At 41.6% G+C, this 15,712-nt stretch overlaps 1 protein-coding gene across 2 annotated transcripts in view; it reads left to right on the forward strand.

Annotated features, from left to right (window-relative positions):
- Nucleotides 1-15,712, forward strand: part of ZNF423 (zinc finger protein 423) — a 334,984-nt gene that overhangs the window by 82,876 nt on the left and 236,396 nt on the right. For both annotated transcript variants that reach the window (XM_066637032.1, XM_066637033.1), the window contains exon 3: nucleotides 13,607-13,807. In XM_066637032.1, the coding sequence (XP_066493129.1) occupies nucleotides 13,607-13,807 (201 nt within the window). The remainder of the gene's footprint in view (nucleotides 1-13,606; nucleotides 13,808-15,712) is intronic.

A 15,712-nucleotide genomic window follows, 5' to 3' on the forward strand; every position in this document is an offset into this window, starting at 1 on the left:
TGTATTCATCTTCCATTTTAAAGTGCTTCTTTCTCTGGAAGCAAGTTGCAAAACGAACTCGTATCAAGTTAGAATTGCATGAAAATGGAACGCGACTAAAAGGCATGCTTTTAGATGAATCGCGGTCCTCACTTCAGAGCTACTTAAGTATCGCCAACAATTTATGACTGATGAGGATGAGCTCCTTCAGTTTATTGATACTTATGCTGCACTAATGTAATGTAGCTATAAAGCGACAGTAAATGAACAAACATGAAGATTAAAAATAAAACTGGGGAAAACAAAAGCTGTTATCCTTGCTTCAGCTGTCAGATTTTATGTGCAGCGTTTGAAGGGAATTTGTTAGTATTTCTTTGTTCATAAGGGAGAAGAAAAGAAAAACCTTGGAGCTATGTTTGGGACCTCTGGCATTAGCTTCTAGTCTGAGTAGATGTTATATCTAATTTGGTATGGTTTGATAAACCACCATAAAATAAAACTCTCCCCCCATATTTTTATACCACCCTTCATCCCAAGAGTTCAGGGCAGTGTACATGGTTCCTACCCTCCTTTTGTCCTCATAACAACCCTGTAAAGTAGGTGAGGTTGAGGATGATGACTGGTCCAAGGTAACAAAGGAAGCTTCATGTCTGAGAGGGGATTTGAACCTGGATCTTCTGGGTCAAAGTCTGACACCAGAACCATTGCACAATCCTGGCTCTTTTAGAGAGAGGGCAGAATAATTGAAGGGGAGAAGACTGTTTTGGAATGATTAAGGAAAGAAATGTCTTTCCCCAAGTCTGCTATCTACTGAGGTCATGGGGAGAGGTCTTTCCATATATGTTATTGTTCATGGAAGGTCAGTTGGTGGAATGCATGGAAGGGACATCACAGTTGGGGTGCTTCCCCTACTGGAAGAGATTCAGGCATCATCCACCTTGACTTCACCAAAATATCAAGGCATTCCTATTTCAGTAGTTCTATTTCTTTGGTGTGGCTTAGCTGTCTTGCTGAAGCACCTTTGTGTTGTCATGTTGCTGTTAGACCGACTCTGTTCTTTATGGTGAATTTTTGTTTTTAATGTCTTGCCATCTTCCTGTGTTTTATTATTAGAGGTGAGATAGAACTGGTTTTTTTTTCAGATTTCGGTGTTTTCTAAAAGTTAGAAGTGCAGAAAGCGGTGTTACTTGTTTTTATTCCAAGGACCCATTTATTGGGCATACAAATAAAAAGCAAATTAAAGGCTTAACTTTTTCATGTATCCTCTCTTCTTAATGCCTGAGTTGCGCTTGGCGCTTGCTCTTGGTGCACTCCTCATGGGATTTCCTGATTTTTGTTGCCTTCCTTTCATAGTTCTCTGAAGATGTGACCCATAGGGAAATAATTCTTCCTGGCAACCCATCCCTATGGGGCGGGGGGGGGGAGTTGAGGAAGGGGGAAAAAAAGACCACAAGGGTGAGCATGAACAGGAAAATGTCTGCAAAAAAACAAAATAAATTTTCTCTGGGTAATCTCCTTTCTCCCAGGGCGTTACTGTGTGTATATTATGTTGCTTTGTTGAATCAAGCTCTCAAGTGTGTTTTTTCTTAATTGTCAGCATCTTAAAATGCTAAAATGCAAATTTAATAATTTACGGCCCAACACTGGGGCAGGTCCCCTGTAAAGAAGCCGACCTTTAAAAAAAGGCGAATCTATTACTATTATTATTATTTATTTCCTTTCACCTTGCTTGGTGTACATGGGGGAATGGGATACAAAAAGAGTACATGAACTAAATTAGGGTTAATTAGAAGGCCTCCCAAATAGCTAGTACTTCATCAGTGGCAGAGCAGCATGTAAATAAATTTAATTCTCTTTCCCCAGCAGTTGAACTCTTCTCAAGCTTAATTACACCAGCATCATCCCCCCCTCTTTTTCTTCTTTTCATTAGTGGAAGACAGTCATTATTAGCTCTGTCTGGAAAAGGGTATTATGAGCAGTCTTGGTCCCCACCTTTCCTGGGTGCCCTTGGAGGCTGTAAAGAGCTACAGGAACTTTCCAGCATAGGCTAGAGCCCAATTAAAGATGTTTGGAAGAAATACGAGAAGTTGGAAGCACCCAGGCAAATAAAAATGTTACTAATGAAAATTCTGGTGAGACTCTAGTTAATTACTTAAATCGCTTCCCTTTTTTCTTAGTATTTAGCCTTTCTCAGCTTGCTCTCACGGCTTGCTTGCTTTGTGATTCTTGGATAAAATACTCTGTGTGTGTACTCATATATAAAGTTGCTGCTTGGGTTCCACTTACTGACTCATGTAGGGGGTTAGGACCAAATGGTTGGGGCCTTATGGCTGATGAGGTATTAGCCCACGTGATTACTGGTTTTAAACACTACTGACTGTGGTGGTAGTGCACCAACCACAGGAAGTGGCAGTTGTGCCACGGGCATCAGGTTGCCACTTTTGGATCCAGGTGTCCTAGGGCCTGATCCTATCCTTTCCATTGCCAATGAAGCCCTGAGGTAAGGTAACAGACATTCCCTTACCTTAAGGAGGCCTCCATGGCTGTCTGTACACCACAGGATGCAGCTCATTGCCCTGTCTGTGTCTGCATTGGTGCTAGAAAGTTGGATAGGATTGGTCTCTTCAACTTATAAAAAAAGTCCGACAGGAGAAAGTGGCTTGTGGGGGCACAGCTGGCCTGAGACGTCCTGGCATCTGAGAAAGCATGTCATCTGCTGCCTCCCATACCTGGACATGCGCCAGCCTTTACTTCTCTCCCTGGATTGAAAAAGGAAGAAAGAAATGGAGCAGAGGAGGAAATGTGCAAGAATGGAGAGTGGTTGGGATAGACCAGCGTTTCTCAATATTCAGTGTCCTGTGATGCCTCCATGTGTGGCTCCCAGAAGTAACTGGCGATGACGGTTTGGAAACCATCCAGAACTCTGGAAAAGGCTGGTAAGAGGCTCAGGGCAGTCAACAGGACCTTTCCAATCACGTGAAAAACTTTGTGCACTAGCTCTGTCCACCAAACCAAGCATCCCATGCTGTCTCGCCCTCCAGGGGCTTCCCTGGGCCTCAAAATGGCTTAAAAGCATAAAAACATCATTTCTGGTTTCCCTTGGAAACTGGAAGTGGTATTTTTTTTTAGTCTCTGTAGGCTATTTTGAAGCCCACAGAGGCAGCCGTGGATGTGCGCTGCCTCTGCAAGCTTCAGAAAGCCTTCTGGAAGGGAATGGAGCACAACTTCAGTTCCCTTCGGAGGGCATAAGGGGCTGTAAATCGTGGATTCGCTTATCCACGATTTTCGGTATCCATGGGGGTATTCCCACGGATACTGAGACCCCGCCTGTATGCAATTGAACGCTTTTCCATTCTGTTAGTGATAATGCAGTTCCCTGTTACAGGCATACTTGGGAAACTGTGGTTTGAACAATCAACAGCTAAGTAAAAGAAGTTGGCATCCGAGTGTTTTCAAAGGAAACTGCAGTCAGTCATGACACTTGGATGGTTGCACATGGATGTGAGAGGGAAGTGTTGGGAATGTACCCACATGGGTGTGAGAAATCTCCTTGGCTCCTTCCTTTGTTGTGCTTGTCAGAGCCACTGAGAGCTGGCGTTGGGCCCAGGGCATGATGCCTGATCGCTCTCCCCTTTATCGAAATGCATTGGGATAAGAGAAGTGCACTGAAAGTGGATTAAAGCTGTAGTGGGAACCCAACTGCGGATAGGCTGAGACTGAGGCACCAACATGTATTTTGTAATAAAATGGTATAGTTTGTTTTGCAATGGCCTGGTCCCCCTGGAAACCTGGGCCCTGGGAATTTTGCCCCTTGCTTCCCCTCTCCTCAGGCCTGGGGCTTGTCTCTTCAGGTGCTGGGATAAAGGTGCTGTAGATGGATTTGGGTCTCTCTGATGGTAAAGGTACGGAAGCAGGCTTTCTGATCTAAGGTTAATAGACATTGAAACCCTACAAGCACACTAGTTTTAATCAGCAACTAGGTAAGATTTGCTTTTTTCTAAAAACAGGTGGTTATTCTTGGTACCCCAAATACGAATGTGTTGAGTTTGCCTGCAAGTTACAATCTCTTAGCAGACTTTGGGGCAGATGTTGGTGCAACTTCAAGGTAATGATTTAAACATAAACTGACCCTTGATGAGGGAGTTGGAGCCTGAGGTTTAATACATGTTTGCAATTTTCTGTTGCCTTTGGTGTCTTCGTCTGCCGCACGCACAATTCTTTCATAACAAGTGGCTTTTCAGAGGATGTATACTGCTGACAGTTAAGATAGAATTATTGCCCCTGAATGCATTTTTGTAATTACTTCCCAGAGATCTGTCTTTGTGTTTTAGAAGACATTTCACACTTTAGTAACATAAGTGTTTAGGGAAAGCATAAGCAGTAATTGAAAGCAGGGTTTTTTTTTCCCTGTGAAAATGAATTTTAAAAAGTGAAGATCTAATGTGGAAGTTGGTTCGAGATGGCGAGGAGCCTAGTTAGGCCATTATATTTGCCTGTATGATTTCAAGTTTTGAATAATCTTTCAATAATCTTTCAATAATCTTTCAATAAGGAGTCTAAAACAAATGAAAACAAGGATGATAGAGAAGAACTCGTTTCCCAATCTTAAGCAGTGGAGAAAAAGCTGATTGAAAATGCCATGATCCTGGTTGTCAACTACTCTTAATCTGAATGCTGCTGTAGGAGATTTTATGAAAAATAAAATGCTCATGGTTTGATCAGTAGGGGGGTGAGATAAAACGTTGTTTACTTGTTATTGAAGTAGCATTCTAACTTGATTTGAAGTCAGGGAAGATGAAGAAGGAGGAATGTATGTCTATATGGATGCAAGACCCCATGCAAAAAACCTAAGAGATGTGTAAAATGTCTGTTTGTTGTAAAGTCTTTGGAAAAAATGTAAGAGATCTTTCATGAATATAGGAAGCTGCCATTTGTACCTCTAGTCCAGTATTGTCTACACTGAGTCTTTAGATCTGTGATTTTCAATCACTGGGCTACGGCATGTTGATGTGTTGCGGATGGTCTGTGGGTGGGTCACAGGAGTTTGGGGAGAGCCTTTGGGGGATGTGAGCCCCCTGCCAACAGCACAGGATGCCCTGTCAATTTCCCTACCTTATCAGTGTGAAAAAGGAAGAAAATTGCTGCTTTAGAGAGCTGCTGCCAATCAGACAAGGCTCTACTACCAGAGATCCTTTCAAGTGGAGGTGCAAGAAATTAAACCTGGGATGTTCTACAGGCAACACATGTGTTTTCCACATCCAGCTATGACTCCCTTGTCCCCAAGGATTCAGTAACTCCTGTCACCTGTCCTGTTCTCCAGTTACCCTTCTGCCATCCTTTTAAGTCACGGAAGACTGAAATGCAGATAACCATTTACCCCCAAAGGGATAGTTAACTATCCAGCATGAGGTGATTTCTTGCAAAATAGCAATGGGGTGGTAGCTATGACATTTTCAGTAGACTCTACTATCTGTTGACCAATCTGTTGGATGTTTTTGGCTTATTAAACACACAAAACATTGGAGGGGGCGGGGCCTAAGGTGGCTGAGTAGTCGTGTTTTTCTGAGCTCCTGGAAAGCTCTTGGAAAACATGCTATTTCTTCCCAGAAGGAGAGAGAGGAGAGGAGAGAGGGCTCAATCCTACAGATGGTGTAAGGTTTTGGAGAAGAAGGGTCCAACCAGGGACTGTTTTTTTCTCCAAGGGAACCCAGCTATCAATGTCGGTATTGGTGAGGATTCAGTGTTGAAATTAAGCCGAAGGCTCCAAGCAGGGAAGGAAGCTGAAAGAAGCAAGTGAGTGTTGTTCCGTTGTGTGTGTCTGGCATTAATTGACTAATTGACTGCCTGATTAAGCTTTTGCTCGAGAGAAGGAGAAGGCGGGGCAGGCTTTCCCCCTCCTGGGAGAAGAGGAAGGAGGGGAAGGCTTTCTCTGCATATTTGTTTGTTGAAGTGAGAAGAAGCTTTGGAGGAGATCTGCTGAGCTTGTTATGGAAATATGAGTGCATAACTCTAACTTTATAAATCTAAAATTTGTTGGTTACAAATTAACCGTCTTGGAATACAATAATTGTTGTGGAGTGTTCAGCTTCGTTTTCCTTTGGAGAGCTTGTGGAGTGCCTGTGGAGAGCGGCTGGAAACCTGCATTTTTTGTTTTGTTTTACAAAAGTGGTTGATTGTTTGCATTCCTTTGATTATCTCCTGGAAAGGAATGCAGTTGACATAGAAACAAATATAAATAACGGAAATAAGATATAAACAACAGAAATAAGAACATCAGGGACATCTAGTGGACTAAAAAAGATACTACAAGGACAAGAACAGGACTTGACAAGTGAAGTAAGAAGAAAGAAGGAAGAAAAAGGATGACAGGAAAAGGAGCAAGAGTTAGGAGCTCTTCTGCCCCAGAGTCCAGCTTGGGAAAACTGACACAAGAGGAACCGAAAGGGAATGAATGGAAGCAGACAAAACAAGACAATATAGAGAAATTAGTGGTGATGGGACAGCAACAAACAAATCAATATCTGCGGGTTCAAGCTAGTTTGGATGCGTAAACTACACAGCTAAGTGAACTTAGTGTGCAACTTAAAGATGTTTTATCCGAATCACATGAGAAAAAACAAAGGATTATGGAAAAAGTATTGGAAATGGGAAAGCAACAAGCAAATCGATATTTACAAATTCAAATTAGCCTGGAAATCTTAATTCAACAGACAAATGAGTCTAATATGCAACAAACAGGAGAGGATCAACAAAAGAGCAAAGAAATGGAAGATAAATCCAAAACACTGGAGACAGGACAAAACAAACAATTGGAAGAGACAATGTTATTGGAGATAGCTTGGAAGATAAAGTCACCAGACCACAAAGGAGAAGAAATACTTTGACTAATTGATGCAGATTGGATTGATCAAGTGAAGGAAGAAGAAATACTTCAACCAACTGACATAGATTGGAATGATCAAGTGAAGGAGATGACTCATCAAGATGTTGATGTAGCAAGAAGGGCGAGTACATTAAACCGTGATCTGTTAAGAGGAATTCATGTGAAATTTATTAGGGAAAAAAAAGATGGAAAGTTAAAGTCTAGAGAAGAGATTTGGCAGACCTGTGGATATTTAGGTTGGAGACAAGGGAATAGATAAAAAGACAGTAATGTGTTAATTTTGTATGTTAGAAATTAAAGTTTATTAGATGTCAATGAGAATTTATATAAGTTTTATAGGTGATATGTAATATGTATAAAAATTTTAGTTAGCTTGATATAAATAGATGTTAGAATTTTAGAGGATCATTTTAATGAATTAGAATTAATTTTAGGTGATATTGCTTTGAATGTTTACGTAAATGTTTATGTATTTAGTCATGAGGATATATTAACTTTGGATGTTATAGATAGAGAAATGATATATGTAATTATTAGGAGTTAGAGTCTAAAGTTGTTAGACTTTAATATGTTAGATACTGCATTATGATATTAATTCTTGTGAGGATTTTATATACTAGATATTGGAAAGACACGAAGATCCCAATGAAAGATGAATTAATAGAGAAAATAATGAATGTGGTGGAAATGGACAGATTTCTAGAGAGCTTGGACCAACAGTGAAACTGATATAGATTGAGTAATGAAAATTATTTTATGTTTGGTTGAAAATAAAGTTGTAGAAGTATAAGATAGGGTATTTAGATGAATGTATTATATATATGTTATATATGATAGATAAATGATAAATGATATTAAGAGGCTAACGAAGAGGATTAGGAAATATGTAATGATTTATTAGTTATAGTGATGTATGATATCTTGCACCCTCTAATACTGTGTTTATGTATTGTATGATGTGTTGTGTGTTATTTTTGTTTTTGGAAAAATTAAAAAATTAATTAAAAAAACAACACACAAAACATTACTCATAGCATAGGTCACTTAGTGGCTTTCTATGTTAAAAGGATTTGAGCTGTTAAATTCTGGATTAGTCAAATAGAAAGTTACCCAAAAGAGCCGCTGTTTTGTACCCAAATCTTTTGTAGTTCTAGTCCACATGTGAATGGTCATAGTTGAAGCACCAATTCTTCAAGAATCACTGATTTGCTTTAGTATTGTTTAGCCGACTTGACTGATAAAGACACCTTCATTAGTGCCCTTCTTTCCTCCACTTTGTGTGCTCTCCTGTTCCATCTGCTGTCAGAATCATACAAATGACAACTTGGAGAGGAGTAGAATGGCCATAACCCTAGGAGGTCACAGGGAGGTAACAATATACAATTTTCCGTGGTTCAAGGGTAGCCTTATCCTACTGTTCTTCATTACAGTACTGCAGTGAGATCAATTTTATTAAGTTGTAAGTCTTAGGAAGCCAACACCATTAACTACATGCTGGACCAAATAATTTTTTTTTATCTTTGTGTATTACAGTTGTGTGTGTGCCTGTATGTGCTTGTGGACCTAAAAAAAATGTCTTGTTGAGATAAAAAGAGAATGGCAGAGACGTGATGCATGCATGGCATTCCAAGGCCATTTTTCAAAGATGGATATGACTCCTGAATACGAAAACCACTTGCAAACACCCCACACATGATGAATATATGTGCTTATTTTGTACTCTTATTCTCTGCATTTTTTAAATTTATTTGAAGCTGTTTGGTGCCTTTCTTACTTACATTAAGGGGATAATTAAGACAGCCCACACAATTTAAACAACAATTTTAAAGCAAACAAACTGTCATTACATAATTCTGACTACCTAAAAACAGAGCAACAATGAAAGCAAGGCAAAACATAAAACTGCAAAAAAACAAAAAAAGACTAGTTACTAACAAAAGGCAGTGATTGAGTTAGTTCACCCTCACCTGGGAGGGAATTCCGCTATTTGAGTGCTACTGTTGAAAAGGCCCTGTCACATATTTGCACAGGTTGTACTTCTCTAGTTGGTGGGATGTGAAACTGGGCCTCAGGTGACTTACGCATTGTGCAAGCTGACTAGTGAGAGAAAACGGATCTTTCGGTAGCCAAGCCCCAAGCCATGTGGGGCTTTCCAGATCCATAGATACTGGGATCTAAGTCTAAATGCCTTAGAAACCCTCTGCCCCACAAAACCCGGGGTTTCTACCTTTTCCCTGCTAGACTGCACCATTTCCAAGCCTAAGGAGCTTTTATTTAGTGCTAAAGGACCCACTGCTGGGTTGTGCAGAGTTTCCTTCCAGGTTTGTCCTAGAATGCATCTCCTTGCTTAGTATTGATGGCACTGACTGACTCCAGGGTTTCTAGCAGAGATCCTTCGTAGACTACCTGGAGATGCCAAGACTGAACCTGGGATCTTTTGCTTGCAAGGCATGTGCTGTACCACTGAACTACCCCCCTCACATCCCTAAACTAAAGAGAGAATTAACTTCCCCAACCCCCAGCAAACACCAGATTTTGCCTCCCTTTGGAGTTGCCCCTGACATCTGTTGAGGGATATTGAAGGAAAACGGTGCAGAGTGGGCCCTCGGCATTCGTGGTCTTGGAAACTGCAGATTCCAGCAACTGTGGGTGACCTCCCCACTCCTCAGAACACCTCCCTGACATGACCAGGAGTTGTGTATGCAAACTGGAAGTCATGTTCGGGAGAGGTTCTGAGGCTTGGGGAGGCCAATGGAGTGGGCCACGGGCCCGGCATGACCCCCTGAGGGCCTGGAGCGACTTCCAAGTTAGTAGTTGCGGCACTACAACTCTGTCCCCACTGGACTCCAGCATTAGTGGATTTTGGTATACACAGGGGGTCCTGGCACCAATCCCCAGCAAATACCAAGGGTATCTCAGTTGTTGACCAATTTAGGGTGCAATTCTAACCCCTTATGTCAGTCCTTTCCAGCACTGGCATAGCGGTGCCAATGGAACATGTGCTGTATCCTGCAGTTGGGAGTCACTCACGGAGGCCTCCTCAAAGTAAGGGAATGTTTGTTCCCTTACCTCAGAGCTGCATTGCCCTTATGTCAGTGCCGGAAAGCACTGACATAAGGGGTTAGGATTGCGCCCTTAAGGTAATCTCTGCTCAGGCCCTGGTTTGTTTCACAAAGCAGTTACCTCACAACACCAGTTACTCCACCATGACAATTTTCCCTGTCCTGCCTGTGTAATGCGTAATCTTCCTGCTAATGTAATCTCCCTGCTAATGCAGACTCTTTGCATTTGGGCCTCATCACATCACACATTTGCACATCACAACCCCATCTTCCAGTTACTGCCACCATATGGAAGCATTGCTAGCAGTCTTCATGTTGTGGACATTTGATCAGGCCTGTAGCCTGACTTTTTAAATGGAAAATACGAATGAGGTATCTCAGAGGGGTGTTTAAACAGGAATTGCAAAATATTCTACATGCTAAAATTACTTTGGAAATGAATAATAAATAAAGGTTCCTTTTCTTTTTCTTTTTTTTTTTTTAAACAAATTTTGCTCAACCTTTTATTTTGGGACACGGATGAAATTTAGCATCCGAAATAGCTGTCTGTAAGTTTTCCATTAGCAGGCAGTGCAGATTTGGATGGCAGTTCTTTAAATTAAATTTATATACTTGACTCTTTTTATAGGTTTCAGCCTTATAAAACCAGTGAGTTGGCATCCTGATTTATTAACTATCAGCTCTACAGGACATGCCGGCTTTAAAGAGATTGAATTGGCGTTAATGTTCGTGATTTGCGTCTGGAATGCGAGAAAGCTGTTAAGGTGCACCCAGTAAATATGACAAAATGGAAAGTGATAATTGGAGTGCAGTCATTGGAGGGAGGCATGGTCTTAAGTGTGGCTTGTTGTCGTATAGGTAGCAGCACAAAACCTTCTAGGTTTGCGGCTTGCTACTTTTGCTCAAATGAAAGGAAGAGATTGGGGATAAAATGCAAGACTGTAAATGGCACCAGTGTTGGTTCCAAATGCAAACAGATTTTATCTCCAAACCTTTTGGCCAGCAAGAAGCTTGATGGTTAGAGTTTTTAACAGGAAGTTTCTTTAGCTAATGTGTTGGTATACTGTGACAATTGCTGAATCTGAAATCATGGTGTTGATTTAAACACTGAGAGATTATGATACACTAAAAGCATATGCATTGATTTTTGATATTTTCGTTTCTATCTAAAGAGTATTGCATACTGTGACTACTCCCCAGAAAAACCATGCCGTGTTTTTCTATTAGCAAATTTATTCTCGCTTGCTCAGTGTGGCGAATTTGGTTCTCAGTTGCTCACATTATTTACCCCCTCCCCCCAGGCCTTGAGCCTGCTGCATGTACTGTAAGTAGGGCTCCTCACGGGGTATGCATCCCCTGCAAAAAACTGTGTTGCATTGGGTGCCGCAGCTCCAAAGGCCGGCCCTGTCTATGGTACACATACAGTGCCACTCTAGGATTTGGGTGGGCCTTAGGTAAGGCACATCACTGAACTCCCAAGCCCTGGAAGAGATGTGCCTCTGTCCCACTGCTGTTTACTGATCTTTGAGTTCCAGAAGTTGCCTGTCCTTGGTTCTGAAACCTGCCATGTATTTTTTAAATGTTAAGAAAAATACAAGCCCTTCAGATGTTGAATATCCTTTCTGGAATGTCTGAGGCATTTTAAAAATGCAGAGATGAAATATCAGGCAAACTGACTTTCTATGGTTTGTTAAGGTCAAACTTGATCCTTGTCTGTCCCAGTCTAGAGTCACTCTTGTTATAGGTGTGGTACAGTCAGTTTCAAGGAAACAGATGGTCAATGGAAGAGACTGGTGCTCCTCGTCTGAGGATGGGGTGCTAGCAAAGGAGATTCAGCAGGAGGGTCTGACCACATGCATACCTATACACAGCGGGAGCATTTAACTATTTAAAGATTGGACCGCAAAGAAGCCCCTTTACTCTGATCTAGTCTAAGATGTTTTAATGTCAAAGTACAGTTTGGGGCCACATGGATGAGCCGTGAAGAGCTTTCATCTGTGTGCTTCCCCTTTCTTTTGTGTGTGACTTTTGATCCTTGTCTGCTGCAAACTGTGGTTATCTAGGGCACCTGAATTGGCAAACTGTGATTTGCATTCCAGATTCAAACCCTGGTTTTCAGGGAAGCACTAGCCATAGTTGGGTCATTTGAAGGAACTGAAAAACAAGGATTGAAAGTTGTGCATGAGTAGAAGGGGAGGCCTGAGTCTCCTTAGATCTTGTTCATGTAATGCCAAACCTAAGTTTGGACTGTGTCTGAACTGGTTCATTCAGTGTGTGGTGCCTGTAAATGTATGAATAGGTAGCATGTGTTGTACCTATTGTTGTATTACGTGTTGTAGTTATGCCCGTGTGGCTAAGTCTCGTATTGCCAGTGTTCTGCAGTTGTTCAGGAATTCAGCAAAGTGGTGGTTGAATGTTGAGAGGTTCTGCATAAATGGGGTTCTGTGCTGATGTCGTCTTAAGATTCTTGTGGCGCTCTGTGGTTACAGTACCATGAGGAAAGCTATAGCATGGCTCCTAATCAACTGAATCAATGCACAGGAATTGAAGAGCCGGGATGGTATAGTGGTTTGGGAGACGTGGAAGATCCAGGTTCAAATCCCTGCTCAGCTGTGAAGCTTCCTGGGTGACCTTGGGCCGGTTATAGTCTCACCTACCTGCAGGGTTGTGGTGAGAATAAAAGAAAGGAAATAAGTATGTACAGTGCCCTGAACTCTTTGGAGGAAGCTTGGTTTAAAAATGCAATAGATAACAATATAAGTAAAACAAATTCAGCTGTGGGATTCTTCCATGTTAGGTTTATTTACACTGACTTTTTTTTAAAAAAATGCCTTTTATTGTACTTCTGACACTACCTGCCTGTCTCTTCCTTCAAGGCTTGATGCTTGCATGAAAAGTGTTTTCTGGGCAAATAAAAAGTATTAAGAATTATATTAGTTTTATTAGCAGGCAATAATTAAATGCTGTCCATTTTCAGAGAATTGCATATCCTGGAATACTATAAATTAGTGTTTCTCAAACTGTGGGTTGGGACCCACTAGGTGGGTCACGAGCCAATTTCAGGTGGGTCCCCATTCATTTCAATGTTTTATTTTTAATATATTAGACTTGTTGCTACCATAGTACATGACTGCATTTCAGGAAATGTTACAGACCTGTACTTTTAACAAGCTACTATGTATATTCTTTTAACAATGATAGTAAATGGGACTTATACCTGAGTAAGTATGAGTAGGATTGCAGCCTAGGATTGTGAAAAATATGCCTGCTTAATGATGTCACGTCCGGTCATGACATCACTTCCGGTGGGTCTCGACAGATTCTCATTCTAAAAAGTGGGTCCCAGTACTAAATGTGTGAGAACCACTGATATAAATGCTTAGCGGTATTATTGTCTGTAAATGATGGAAATTTCCATGTTGGAGTGTGAAGAGATGCGGATCATTTCCATGCAATGTAGATTGCAAAATATCTTTGAGATGGGCATGTACCAAGGTGGTTGTTGATAATTGCTTCAGTGTGTGATGTGATGACCAAACAAACTTCATATTGATGTACTGTAATGAGAAATTTTGGCTATGAATTTGAGTGTGAGGGCTACTGATAAAAGCTTATTGTCTCCAAAGTTTTTCCTATACATTTAGTTCCATCCAAACTTACAACAGTCTCTTGTTGTTTGCAGGAGGTTTGGGAGGCGAGCTCGAGAATGATACCAGGGAGAGCCGGGCCCTGGAAGAGAGGAACAGCATTACCAGCCAGGAAGAGAGAAATGAGGAAGATGAAGACATGGAGGACGAATCAATTTACACCTGTGATAACTGTCAGCAGGACTTCGATTCGCTGGCAGACCTGACGGAACACAGGGCACACAACTGTCCTGGAGGTAATGTTAATCTAGCTTTACAATTCTGACAGGTGGTTAGCCGGGTAATTGGACATAGCAACAGCTTGAGGCCTCGAGTGAGATTAAAGAATTAATAATGTAATTTTACAGTTAATGTAATTTTATTGTGGTGCCTTGGGTAGTCTTTGTTCACTTCTTTTTAATACAATTAAAATTTAAAAAAAAAGCAACTTTGTTTTTCGGTTGCAGTTCTGACAGTCATTATATTAGATGATTAAAGAAAACATGTTAGTGTTGTTTTCATCTTTTGAGAAGCAATAAAACTTCTCAACAATATTCTTCCCCAGCCCCTTCCCCTCTCCTTTCCCACAATTCCACGTTAATTCAACGAAATTACTTTAAGTGTTCAAAACGCTGGGGACAGATCCAAAGTATTTTGAGCCACTCAAGTGAACGCAATTATTTCTGAGTCGAGAGGTGATCCGGCTGGAAAATGATGTTGGGCATTTGGTTTCCAGATGCTTCAGAACTTCGGTGCTTTCTTCCAGTGTTTTAAATTCCAAGGATTGGCCGAAGTTGTGGGAAGGCTTCTGCACTGGTATACCTTGGGGGGGGGGGCAAATGTCCTGAGGTGCCCCTGGTGGGGGTGGGCAGCAGTGTGACCCCCTCTCCCTGGCACCCTTTTTAATTTTTTTGTTCTTCGGGCCTTTTTATTGGGCCTTAGAAGACCTTCTGAGACCTCCAGAAGGCCTAAAAAACATCTCTACAGGTTTTCACATAAAACTAGTTTTTTGTGAAAACTGGAGATGATGTTTTTAGACCTTCTGGAGGCCTCCAGAAGGCCTGTGGGGTGACTGGGGAGGCCGTGTGCAGCCTCTCTGACCCACAAAAGGGCTAAAATGTTACTTCGATTTTCTTTGAAAACTGGAAAATGACATTTTTTGGTGTCCGGGCTTCATTGGGGGGGGGCGGCATTTTGCAGTCCTGACCCTGAGCAGCACAGGGACTTCTGGGGGCTCCATTATGACCTGAAATTTAAATGTAATACCCCATATACTTATCCAACTTCACAGATTACTCCTTGAATTTGACACATCCCACCATGGACTGTGTTGGCAAACAATTTCCAGTGGGGTAGTCATGTTCGTCTGTTGCACAGGAGCTTGTACTGAAGTTAAATGAGTTCATCTTTAAAGTGTGACCAGACTCTTGGTGTTTTTTTGCTTTGAGAAAGGGAGGCAGTTCGCTTGTATGTGTTTGCTCGTTTTCATATCCTTACCTTCTGTCCTCCCCAAATCACTGAGATTAGAGTCTCTTGCTAAGCCGTACTGAATCACTGTCTGAGAAACATAGTGGTTTGCCAGCCTGCTGGTTCAGCCTTTCGTGGTAGAATCTGTTGTACTTGGCACTGATGTTCAGGAGCCACATGACAACATTGCAGTCTCGCCGTGTGCATCTCTGCCCCTTAAGAGGTGCTTGGAAGTGATGGCACTATTTCCAACTGAAGAACGAACAGCAGCAGTTCCCAAAAGCCAGACAGAGCAGGGGATTTGAGTTAAAGGGAAAGGCAGAGAAGGCTGATTTTGTTGTCCTTGGTTTGAACCTCTCTCCTGAAGCAGATTTGGGCCCATCAACTGCTGAAAACAATTGGGATGAACCAAAATGCCCCTTCCCTCTTTGCCATCCTTTCTGAGGGTTATGAAAATGTGCTCTCCCCCCTTCCTGCCCTGGCAGTGATTTTTCAGGGTTCCCTGCAAATAAATTTGCAGTGTTTTATCTCATTTGCAGCCAACAGTGGCTTTCTGTTTCTGGTGGACTCCATTTTTGTGTGTGTTACCCATGAGATGCCACAGTCGGATGCAGCTTCATGATAATGCCACATAGCCAATGAGATTTGGCTACAAGATTATGTTTGAAGGCACATCTGAGTGAAGATAGTGCTTC

The sequence above is a fragment of the Tiliqua scincoides genome, chromosome 9 (genome assembly GCF_035046505.1).
Source record: "Tiliqua scincoides isolate rTilSci1 chromosome 9, rTilSci1.hap2, whole genome shotgun sequence".
Classification (NCBI taxonomy): domain Eukaryota; kingdom Metazoa; phylum Chordata; class Lepidosauria; order Squamata; family Scincidae; genus Tiliqua; species Tiliqua scincoides.